Source organism: Dama dama, chromosome 20 (genome assembly GCF_033118175.1).
Source record: "Dama dama isolate Ldn47 chromosome 20, ASM3311817v1, whole genome shotgun sequence".
Taxonomy (NCBI): domain Eukaryota; kingdom Metazoa; phylum Chordata; class Mammalia; order Artiodactyla; family Cervidae; genus Dama; species Dama dama.
The window spans coordinates 2,884,149-2,896,656 of record NC_083700.1 but is presented as its reverse complement, the minus strand read 5'-3'; the positions used below and the strand labels follow the sequence as shown (position 1 = coordinate 2,896,656).

The window sequence follows — 12,508 nt, the reverse complement described above, 5'->3', positions numbered from 1 at the left end:
AACACTTGGAAAATGGTTTAATGATGTTTTACAACAGAAATGAACTGTACAGTTACAGTGTTTAATATATATAAAAAATTACAGCAGACAAATGCATCTACACGAAATCTACCATTTCATTCTGATCCACTGTCCCCTACACAACCTTTCCCAGCCTATAGGGCCCCTGCAGGCAGCCTCAGGAAGGGGATCATATAAAGGGCACTTTGAAAGAGACAGCACCGTTCATATTCCCCACCACCTCCTCAGGCCTCAGGAGGTGCCAGCTAATTCCCCCAAATGTGAAGTTGCTTGTGTTTCAGGTTTTCAAAACCAAGAAAAAGTATTTCCCAAGGGCCCAGATTATGAGGTCCTGAACTCCAAGTTATCAGTTGATTCTTGTGAAATATTCCTATCAGAGGGGAAATGGCTAACCAGGTATGCTGGGACAGTGAGGCTATACAATAGCCACCCAGACTGTAGTTATCTAAGCAGAAATGTAAAAGGACTCCCAATAAACTACTTAGGAATTGTCACTGCCTCATTAAAGTTGCTGGACAATTTTGGAAAAAAAATCATTTACACCACATCTTAAGTTTCCACAAAAGAGAACTCAAACTCACATTTTAAAGTTAAGTACATAAAACAAAAAGTTTTGGGAGACCAAGGAGTCAATTTCCCCTTGTGTTCCTCCCTTGACAACAGTGGAAAAACACCCCTGAATCAATATTTAAAAAAAGAAAAAAGGCAAGAAAAGAGAAAGGTGGTAAAGTTAAGATATTTAAAGACAGAGAAAGAAAACAGCTTTAGAAAAACACGATCACTGTCTCTTTAAAACAAAACGGAATCCCAGTTGGGATTGGTAATCAGCAAATATTCAATCCAAATTGAACCCAGTGGAAGTTTATTACTGAATATTATGTACACTCAGAACTTTTTTGTTTTCTTTTTTATTATGAACACCTAGGCAGTGAAAACTGTTATGTTAATACATACAGAGACACACCCCAAATATACAAAAATACTATTATTCAAACTACTAAGAATAGGACAGTTATTTTCATGCTATGACTTTAAGAGCATTACACTGAAACAAGAAATGACATTTTTTTTTTTTAATATCCCAGAAATATACCAAAATATACATCTAAGCTTTGGAATTACTGAGGTTAGACTAATGCAAGTGCTGGGTAATCGTACTTAATACACAAGTCTAAGGTTCTGCAGGAAAGAAATTATCTTTGGTATCTGCATCAGGCTAATATTATTAACATTTGGATTTTGCTTTGGGATAGAGCTTGTATGACCCTAAAACCAAATCCCCCCCTTCCCCGATCAACTGAGATTAAAAAGATCCATGTAAAAAGTTCCTTCATTTGCAACCCCCCACCCCCCAAGTTAAAAAGTCACAGGCATCTACCTAGCGCAAAAGGTTGTGAAATACAATGCATAGTTGCACAGTGGTGCTGCAAAGAGGAAACAGATTACAGTGAGGAGAAATGAGAAGCTTGACAATCGTTCTGCATGTTTTCTCACAAACAGGACAGCCACTTCCAAGCAGTTCCAGTAAAGGAAAAGAGAGAAAAGGCTCAGAAGGGCAACTTGGCGCGTGTTCACCCGCCAGCACCGCCCCAGAGGTTAAAGCACCCAGCAGAGCAGCCAATCCTGCACCAGTCTTCAATCTCCCCCACTCTGTGGAGTCCACGGGTGCCCAGCAGCCCCGACCCTCCCGGCCCCTCTGCTAAGCCCTGTGGTGACACGGCTGTCGTAGGGGTGGGTCACCGTGGTAAATGCAGGGTGTCTTATCATGGTGACGGGCTTCCGCCCATTGTTTTAGAAAATCTGAAACGCCAATTTATTCCACGGCATGTTCACAAGTTGGCGAGAGTCAAGGCTACTGAGCAGCTGCCTCTGCAAACCTGGACCATGGAAAACAGACCCCCTGCCCTTCCAATACTGTCAGAGGCCCCACCTCCCCACCCTCTCCTCTTAATGCCAGGACGCCACAGACTGGATTGATGCTGAAGACTTCCCTTTTCTTTGGTTTTTTTGTTTGTTTTGAGTTTATACAATCATTAAAAAATCTTTGGTTTTGGCTGGAAATTTTAAAAATGAAGCAAAACAACACAAAGAAACCACCCTCCCCTGGCTTATAGCAGCAGTAGTAAGACCTGGCAAAGCTTTTTTTTTCAACAGCGGGGGTGGGAATTGAAGGTTGGGAACTACATTCAAAGAAAAGGTGAAGGGCTGGAGATGCAGCTTCTAGACAGCCCAATGGATATAAGATTGTCAAATAATAATAATAATATTAATAATAATAAAAACTTAAATATTTGGGGATTTTTTTTGGTCATGTCAAAGGAAAAAAGTGAAATGTGTATGCAGCAGTCAGCTTAAAGGAGCCTTTGGTGTGTCTTCCCTTCCACCCAAAGTCCTGAAAAGAAGCAGAACCCTGAGGCCTCACAGGGGAAGGGGATGACCTCTCCCTACCAGGGAGAAGGCAAGTACAGGAGGTGATGTGTGGCCAGCGATCAGAGACGTGGTTCGGGTTGGGGTGTGGGGTGGCTGGCCAGCCCCTAAGGGCAGGGTGGCGGGGAACAGATGTTAGAGAGTCCTGTGAAAACCCCTTGCAACAAAAAGAAAGAGACGATTGCAATTTGCCCTCAGCTTGCAGTAGCTTTTAAAGCAGCAACATTCGGAGGCTTTGGGAAGTCCCACCCTAGGCTACAGGTCCCATGATGCTATAGGCCAGAGCTCAACATTACTCAGAAGAGGGAGGGCAGACTTGGCAACTCTGTAGGGGTTAGAGAAAGTTAAAGCATGTTACTCAGTCACGAGTTAGAAATGAGGTATACAACAGCTCCTGGATTTGTGGTGGGCGGAAAACCCCCACACTTACTCACCTCGTTTCTGCTATCACCACAGCTGCAGGGACTGAACTATGGTCTAATGTAGGGGAGGGCATTTCCTTGGAATGAAACCTCCTGTGGACTGAGCAATGCACACAGGCCCCCTCAAGCAAAGGTAAGAAGCTGGAAGAAGTCTGTCTCCCCCTTACCTGCACTCAGGGGAGACACTATTTACGCTGTCAAAAGCCAGTGTTGTAATCAAGTCTTAGGCTCTCTCCTCCCCCCACTCTGAACTGTTTGCAGTTTTAAACACAACCAGGCTGGTCCACTCTACTCTCAGAAAGTATCTGCCTCACGTAGAACTGTGTAGGGTCAGAACCAAAGACATGGCACCTCCAGTTGCCTACAACCACAGCCTTTCCTAACAGGACTGTCCTTCTGCTTCTGAAAGTGCTTTCCCTTCCTGTGCTATTGTTCTGACTTAGAGACACTGTGGGACCAGGTAGGAGTAGTCTTCTCTGCCCTTGGCTCTGCCTGTTTCCATTCGAAGGAGATCCCAACTTTAAAGAAGTGTTTGGATGTCTCATTGTGGAGGCATCACTGTACCAACCGTCTGCCCGCAGACTTCTTGTATCCCGGGAGAGCTAGGCGTCACTGCCAAGTCACGAAAGGAGCCTTAAGCTGCTTTTGTGAGGTTGTGGCTGACTCAAAACAATGATGAACAAGTAAACAAACAAACCTCGGGGGAACTTTATATCAGACTTCAATGTTTTGCTTGCCTTTTTATAGTAAATTAGTTTTGGGGTCTGAACTTTCTGACAGTGTCCTGGGTTTGAACTAGAAGGTGACCCTGGGTGGCACGGTCCTGTGCAGAATGGGCTGATTTAGGGACTGAAAGAATCATTAAAGGACCGGCCCTGCCCTGCCCACCCTGGGAGCTTGGCTTCCGCGGCAGCGGCGGTCCATCATGTTTGGTCTGTCTTCCCACAAGTGTTTCAAGTGCTGTTATCTTTAATAGCCCTGTTACCTGCTTCCTGACCTATCTAGTATTTTGAAAAGTCACCTAATATTAATATCACTTTTATATAATGCCAGAATAGGATTACCGGTAAAGCTGTCATGAAGTTCTGCAACCTGATCATTTTTTGATAGAATATTGAGAACAATAAATTTCATTTCCCTCTCCCATTTTCTGTCTTATCAATAGTAAACCAAAACAATGAACTACTCAAGTCTCCAGAGCCCATATGTAGAAACATTCTGTAACAATACAGCTTGACGGAAGAATAAAAGAAGGTCTTTCGGGTCTTCATGTAATCTTGCTCTTAAAAACGCTTATCCGTTACAAGTGACAGAACAACTAAATAGCATCTGAACTCACACTGGTTGTACCTGTTCTCACTTTAAGTGTTAGATAAAGGGAAATAAAAGAATCCTACCCCCATCTTTTGCCACACTCCCTTCTAAATTTCCCAGCAATTCCAAGAATATCACTGCCACACTGAGCAACTCTATGCATCTTTACAGAACCAGCAGAGTGAAACTAAATAAATCTCTTTTCCAAAGCTAGGATGACCAACAAGACTTCCTTCAAAAAGTGGAGATTGTATAGGCGGAAGAAGAGAGGGGAGAGGAAAAGTAAAGAGACAAATGTAAAGCTTTTTCCAAATTTCAGCTTTTTGTTCCTATTTCTGCTGCTTGTATGGAAAACAGAAGAATAAACAATGCAGTGTCTTTGGTATCCAGACGGAACCCCACTGAGGTTCTATGAGAAGGGTCACCTATTGAAAAATAGCCTTTTTGGACACAGAGTCTATATCTGAACTTGGGAAGCCAAGAAAGTCTGTCTCACAGTCTGGCCAGAAAGGGCTCTTAACTGTTCCTAAACCAGCATCATTTCTCATTCAAGACAACCCACCAAGAACAATACTTTCGTCCGCCTCACTAATCAGTCTCTAAAGGTCACACCATCACACGTATGGGGCCAGCTGGTTGGCTTTCCACTTCTTGATCTGGTTTCCTTCTGTTTGCATTTATGGTCAAGACAGAATTAGCCTTGATACGAGTAAAGGAAGTGAGGTTTTAAGCTGCTGTGCAACCTGCACAACATTCAATAATGTGACAGAGGGTGACAAAAAAATGTTCTACTGTAATTTCCTAAGATTAAGATGCATGACTCACTCATTTCTCTTTTCCTCTCCAAATTACAGGGTGCTTGTCTAATTCTGTCTCTATTTCTCAACTACATACCCCAACATTCACACATTAACCCTTCTCTTAAGCTCTTGCTACATAAGAGGTAATGAATCATCAGAAGAGCCTGGCAGGGTCTGGGGGGCCCAGGCAGCCACAGGAAGGGATGTAAATGCCTTGAGGACCCTGAACTGGATAACAAATGTGTACCCTGCATGCCACACTGCACTGCAGCCCAGACCTTAGAGAGGCCAAAAAACCCCAAACCCAAACACAGGGATGATCAAGTTTCCTTTGGCAAGACAGAGATAAGGAAACACACACACATGCACACGCAATGCAATGTTTTCCTTCTAACATAATCACCTTCTCCTCTTCCCCCCACCCCTCCCTAACCCTATAAACTGTAACCTATAAACAGGATCCCAAATACATATAGCATCAGTCATGTTTATCAATCGTAATAAACATCAGTTCAACTAAATGCTACAGCTAGAATTATTTCCACTATTTATAAAGTTTTTCCTTTTTATTTATTTGGTTTTTAGTTTAAACCAGCTCTGTAACAATGCTAAGCTATGCTGAGGTATTTTATGAAGGTGCCAGAAGCTAGCTGTTACCCACCAGCATTATCCTCACGGATTAAGGTATCACCATTCAAAGTGAAAAGGAAGAGAGGAAAGGAGATCCAGATTACAGAATAACATAAAATCCACTAATGTTTACTGCTTTAAGAAAAGGCTGAGGGTAGAAGAGCCTACACATGGAACTGCTTCATGAATAAGGATGGTCAGAAGAAAGCAACTTCACAAATCATATGGAAATCTGGGTATAAACTGGAGAACTGAGAAAAGACATATTCCCTGTCCTCTGGATGGATCCCTTCAAATATCTTACTGAAAATTTCAGGGGTGTTCCATTTAATTTCTTCAGATTAAGAAAAGAATATGGTAGAACAGGATTAGTATCAGTCTTTAATGGTGAGAGCCATTTATTTATCCTATTTTTGTCCAAGTTCACATTTGTACTGTGTGCACAGACGGCCAGGGCTGTGATTAAACTAAATGCTTTTCACACACACATACAAAAATGAACTCACAATGGTTATGATCAAATGAATCCATCAATTCTTGCCCATTTAAGTCAGCTCCCTGTCCATTCTCTCTCGTTTCTTCCTATTGTAATGATTTCACTTTTCTCTTGGTAAAGAAAGTTTTGTGAGGATGATAAGGTTTGGGAACAACTTTAGACTATGAACTACAAAGAGTTTCTTCTGTAAGCCAAGTGTTTATTATATACTAATTGCAATGTTTACTATCAGGATCTACAACTTTAAAAATCTACATTAATTTCTTGTATTTCCAAACGTATCCAGCTTTCCCAGCAATTTAAATAGAAAATTTAATGTTAAAGATTGGGCTGAATTTAAATATTGTGTCAAGCAAGTATCTGTGCTTCTGTATAATATAGACAAGGTTTTCTCCCACCTTCCCAAATAAATGAGGAATAATAGAACAAAATAACATAAGAAAGAGGTATAATTGTGCTTTTCTTCCCAATGATGGATGAACTGTGTAGAATAAATTGGCAAGATAATCTCACTAAGAATCTTTTAATTAATCTTATTTTCCCTTTTAAAAAATACTAATTTCTAATAATGCTACCATGAAGTACAAATCAGTATGGCCCTAAACAAAATGAAAGTTGGATGCCTTTGGTTCCATTTCTCTAGTAATAAGTTGAGCAAACTGGGATGGTATTGATCTTTCTTAACAAATAAATAAAAGAAAGTGTGTTTTATATCAAGTAATGAATGGATAGGAACAATTATTTTTTTGATTCTAAAAGACTGCCTATATAACTTCAGAAACATTTAAACTAACACAGCACTCAACATATTTCTTAAATCAAGAACAATAATATTGTTCTTCTGAGAAGCCCTTTTCTAGGTCTTTCTCCTCTGTCCTTTAGATTTATACAGGGTACAAATAAAGATTATAACCAAACTGCCCTGCTTGTGATAAGCAGGATTCAAACAATTACATTCACTACTCCCCAGGCAGGGCCCATTACCATGGGCAAATATAGTATCACTATAAATGCATTTGGAATTAGTCTTTGGCTTAATATGTATTAACCAAATTCAGGAATAAAATAAAACTTGCATAAAGATTAAGGGGAAAACAAAGAATGACCACAATGAACTGTGATGACCTACCTGGTCTTTTCTCTTAGAAGTGCAGAAACTCTACCAAACATTTCTTTTTGGCCAAATGGACCCCTTAATTTCCAGACTCTCCCATATAAGGTGGCTAAAAGTTAAGTCTGAGTACCTTAGAAGATTCAAAACATTTCTTGAGATGATAAAAAAGATGATACAAAGTAAAAAAGGACTAAAGGTTGAGTCATGAAGCAATATGGTCAGTAGACTATCTAGGGATGATGATGGGGATTCAATTTTAAGTTAAACACCCATCAACAAGCTGTTTTAGTGTTTCGTGTATACATTTCACAACTTGTTTCTTAAATAAGAGAATAAAAGAAAAATTCTAAGAGTTATCTCTGTCTAAAGGATGGATTTCTTCTTTCGAACACAGGTTTTTATGCTGGTTTAAAGTTTATCCTCACAAAGTGATCCACACTCATACCCACACAAAGGCAGAATCCCTTTATCCCAAACTGATTAGAGACTACAGACAGGGCAGGGAATAGAAGACCACTGTATTGACATTTAAAGCTTAGTATCTTTTTTTTTTTTAATATGAAAGTCTATTGGCGATCTTATTTAGGAGAGGGAGTATCTCTGAACCACGTAGGAAAACAAAAACGGCCTCCTTGCTCCTCCTCTTAATCCACTGGGCTTGAGTCGCTTGGGACTCAACACTTCCTTTGGTAGTGATCTGGGAAGTGAATGCTACAACCTCTAACCCAGTCTGGTGGGTATCAGCATTTTCCTCCCTGAATCCTTCCTCCTAACCTACCACTCCCAAGGAAGGGACCCATCCCTGTGGGCAGCTACAGTGTAACTGACAGCCCTAAAATCATCTGCACAGACTAAAATTAGAGATGTCAAATCAGGATAAAAGGTCAAATTCAACTACATCAGAGAAACAGAGGGATGAAGAGGAGAAAAATTAGTAACTGACACTGCCATTCTATTTACACACCAAACTAAATAAACTACTTAAAAAATCAAGTTAATGTCTGCCCAGAGGATATTACAATTTACCAACATAAAAGATTAAAACAAGCAGCAACTTTTATATAAAATTAATAAAGACAAATGAAAAAAAGAAATTGTCAGTAGCATCTATCTCCTCAATGTGTCTGAACTGCACGATATAAACTAGTCCATTAGTACAGCAGCTTGCTAAAAATTGACTTTGGTTCAAGCTTAGTTAAAAAAAACAACATTAAAAAAACATACCACACATAAAAACGGTGGATGGACATTTGTTAGTTTCCCTGCTTGCAGTTCACTGATTTTAGAGGGATTTTAGGAAGGTGAAGGGTACTTTGTGAAATAAAATGGGAAGACAAAAGAAACAGAAGAAAAACTAACAAGGGAACTAAAACGTTTCTGGCCTTTTAATATTAATATGCCTGTCTCCAACTTGAATGATCACAAACAGAAATACACACTGTGTCTGTATCACTGCCTTTCCCAACACTGAGACAAATACACAGAATTCAAGCTCCCTCGTGGACACAAGCAGAGCAAGAAGAAGAAAAATCACCTGTAAGCTCTCTCTCAGCCCCAAGCTTGGAAGGGGGAAAAGTGCAGTCATGGAACCACCAGAGATGTACACGACCACCCGCAGATGCCAGGTGGGACCTCTAATTCCAATAAGAAGGGAGCTCAAATGAGCTGCACTGCAGCAATCCAGTCTTTGGGAATTGTTTTGGATACAGGTACTATAATAATAGAACACTGACAAAAAGGGAAATCTAATCTCCAGGTTACCCTTCCTGGAGAAGGGAAACCTTCATTCCTATTCATCTCCTTCCATAAACATTTCCTTTTCATGGGCTCATTTACATCGTCTAGAAATACCCTGAAAACAATTACAGAAGCTAATTGCCTTCTACAATGAATAAAGAGATGTGTATTGCCATTTAGACCTACCTAGCAGGAGCATCACTAACAAACCAAGGAGACATGTGAGGTGTGTACAAAGTTCCTGCTCAAAGTCTTTCAAAGGTTCTACAGATCCCGTATTTGGCTAATTAGTGCCTTCTCCAGTCATAGAACCAAGGAGAGTATCAGGGTTAGAGGAACTGATAAGCCATCTACTGAAAAGGAAGTCTGTGGCTAGAGGAAAACGTGGTAACCTCACATTCTTCTCATCACACCTCTTTGGGTGATCTATAACCAATGAAAAACAGTCTAGTAGAGTTCCTTCAATAAACAAAAGAAGGGAAAAGTTTCCCAGTTTCAGTAAGTCATTTTGTTCTTTGCCAAGTAAGTTAAAGGAAGTTTGGATGAAAAACTTCCACAACGTGGAAAAAACAAACACACACACCAACAGTAGGAGCATTTCAGGAGATAAGAAATCAGGAGAACCACCAAGTCAGGTGTCTGCAGTAGTCTTTGCTCTTTGGAACCAGACGCTGCCTGCAACACGTACAGCCATTTCCATTGAAAGTAGCAGAAAGCAGCACTGTTGCACCACAGGGCCTGGGCCTTAGGTCAATGATTTGGGGTGAGTGAGAGCTACAGTTCAGCAGGAATTCCTTCCTACACAAAAGTGCTCCAAAGGCACCACCTGATGGGGGCAAGGGGGCGTGTGTGGAGTGGGAGTGTTTGCACACACTGCCTTCAGCTTCTGCACCAAGCCTCTTGCATAAGTGGCAAAAGAAAATAATTTTCTAGCACCTCTGTAAGAGTCATCAAGGATAAGGAAACCAGCAAGAACATTCCCCGCAGTTAAGAATGTAAGTCCCCCCTTACCCTAAAGCCCTCCCACCCCACAGTGTGGGAGCTCACTGAAATAGGATCCAGGAGCAAGAGATAAACATGTTCAAACTATATATATATATATAAACTATATATATATATATATAAAACAATAACAACAATAACAATAGAGATACAGTAATACAGGCCTGCCTAAATTGTACCAGTTAAGAAAGGAACCCCCAACACAATTGATATGATTATAAACACCTTGTTATGACTTAATGGCCTGTACAACAGACCCATAAAAATGATTTTTTTTAAAGAAAAAGAAATTTAGACAAACAAGAAGTCCCCTTCCTATATCGGAATTGGTAACCCACCTTAACTTGTCATCATGACTGCTGGAAATGATAAGTAGTCCTTTCACTTATTTTTTTGTTTGTTTTTGATTTTTTTTGTTTCTGCCTTTTTTTTTTTTTTTTTTAATTTTTGGTTAGAAAGTTCTCCAATCCATGAAGCAATCCTGAAAAGACAGTGTTTTATTAAAAAATTAGGCAAATTTGCTGTCCCAGCTCCATCTTTTTTTCCGCCATGTGTTTTTCTCTTCTCTCCCTCCGTTCCCTTGCCCTTGCGACATGGCAACAGGAAGTCCATCACGTGTTTCAGTCTCTGCCAGCAGCGCCGCTAGGCCCAGCTCACTGCGCCTTGGAGGCAGTGGTGGTGGTGGAGGCAGCCCCGCTGGCAGAGGCCACAGTGAAAAGAGAGTTCTGGACAGACTCAGCTGAGGTGGAGGTGGCATGGAGGCTGGCTGCAGGTCCAGAATTCCCTGCAGAGGTTGCAGCGGCCGAGACCAAGCTAACTGGGTTGCTGGTGAGCAGAGAGAGGTTCTGAGGGGTCAGGAACAGAGGGGCAGTCACGATGTTGGGGGCTCCTCCTGCGTTGGCAAATACCAGGTTCCCCGTTGCATCCAGGGACGTTATTGGAAGAGAGCCACCAGAGGCAAGAGCTACAGACAAACCCCCCAGAAAACAGGTAGGAGGAGAACGTTAGTATCAGCTTGGAGACGACAAAGAACACATCAAACGTCCTAAGTTTTCCTACAACTCAGATGAAAAAAGTTTATCCCTTAACTGACTTTCTTCCCCTTAATCACAGTGCTATAATTTATCAACCAAAATTTATTTATAATTTTAAAAGCGCCTTAGAGGACTGAAAACTCTAATGAGCATGAACAAGATAGGGGAGAAGAGAATCAGAGTTTTATTTCTATCTTGAAATCTCAACTTATTTCATCTACCCAGAAATATCTGTTAAATCCAATAATTTTGATTTAATGAAGATTACTGACTTTAGAGTGACTCCATTCAAAAGACTATCTTTTCCTGTATCTGAAAACCCCCCACAATCCCCTCACTCACATAATCATACCCTCACATGTATATTTGAGGGTTTTTCCTAGTGGCATTAAAAATTTGATTTCTTACATAATTAAAAAAAGCAAGAGGAACTGAAGGAACATCCCTGACTTTGGATAGGATCACACAGTGAGTACAGAACAGTGAGTCCTGGTGCAGCTTGACATTTTCTGAGACTCCAGGCTTAGGGTCATAGTCCAGTTCTAGATCTTCCCATACAGTACCTCTTCAGTACACAGCTGTGTCTTTTTAGCATCACCACAGACCAGAGACACATTGTAATGCAAGAGAAAAAGTGATTTATCACAAATCTTACTCCAAAAAGAAATCATTTTATAATAAAAGCTTTATAGATCTAACCAGGAAGCAATTTCACATATGATTTAATCAATGAGAAAGTCAATATAATGTAAGGTAATCTAAGTGATATTTTGGATTTGTCTGGAACTGCCTACAGTATACTGTAGAGACATCATTCATGAAACACTAATCCTAAATGAAGTTTAGCAGTTTAAAAACTGTTTTTGACTCCAAGAACTCTCATTTAAGCATGAATTATTTTTTAAGAAAAGATTCTGAGATTAGTATAGTGATGTCTCAAAGTGTTTCCTTGAATCACATAACAACAAGCATCTTCAAACACAAAGCTCAAATACTAAACAAAGCAGACTCTTCAATACATAGAATGAGTGGACTTAAGACTCATTTTAGACTGGACAGCATGCTAAGGCCAAAAGGGACCCATCTGGGCTTGGGAAAGAGATGTTAAAATCCAAGAGAATATAAGCTCTATAATGATGAAGATATACAAACGGCAGAACATAATCAAAATTAAAAGTACTCTTGCAGGCTGCATGATGTCCTCCAACGTTAATCTGTTACAGAGACTTCTTGCATATGGCTCTTGAGGGTGAGGATGGGGTCTGGGGAGTTTTACTGGGTCAAGCTTGCCTGTGGATGGTTCTTGGATGACTATTTAGATAAATTTAGGAAGAAATGCCTCCAAGCCTATATTATATGAAGATAAATATTAGCATAAAAGTCCTGGTTTCTTTCTCTGTTTTTCTGGCCACACTGTGCAGCCGGCAGGATTTTAGTTACCTGACCAGGGATGGAACCTGCGCCCCCTGTGGTGGAAGCGCAGTTTTAACTGCTGGATCGCCAGGCAAGTA

General features: G+C 40.6%; 1 protein-coding gene across 4 annotated transcripts in view; it reads right to left on the bottom strand.

Annotated features, from left to right (window-relative positions):
- Window positions 1-12,508, bottom strand: part of POU2F1 (POU class 2 homeobox 1) — a 205,293-nt gene continuing 192,785 nt past the window's right edge. For all 4 annotated transcript variants that reach the window (XM_061120175.1, XM_061120176.1, XM_061120177.1 and 1 more), the window contains exon 16: window positions 1-10,927. In XM_061120175.1, the coding sequence (XP_060976158.1) occupies window positions 10,617-10,927 (311 nt within the window). In that variant the 3' untranslated portion in view covers window positions 1-10,616. The remainder of the gene's footprint in view (window positions 10,928-12,508) is intronic.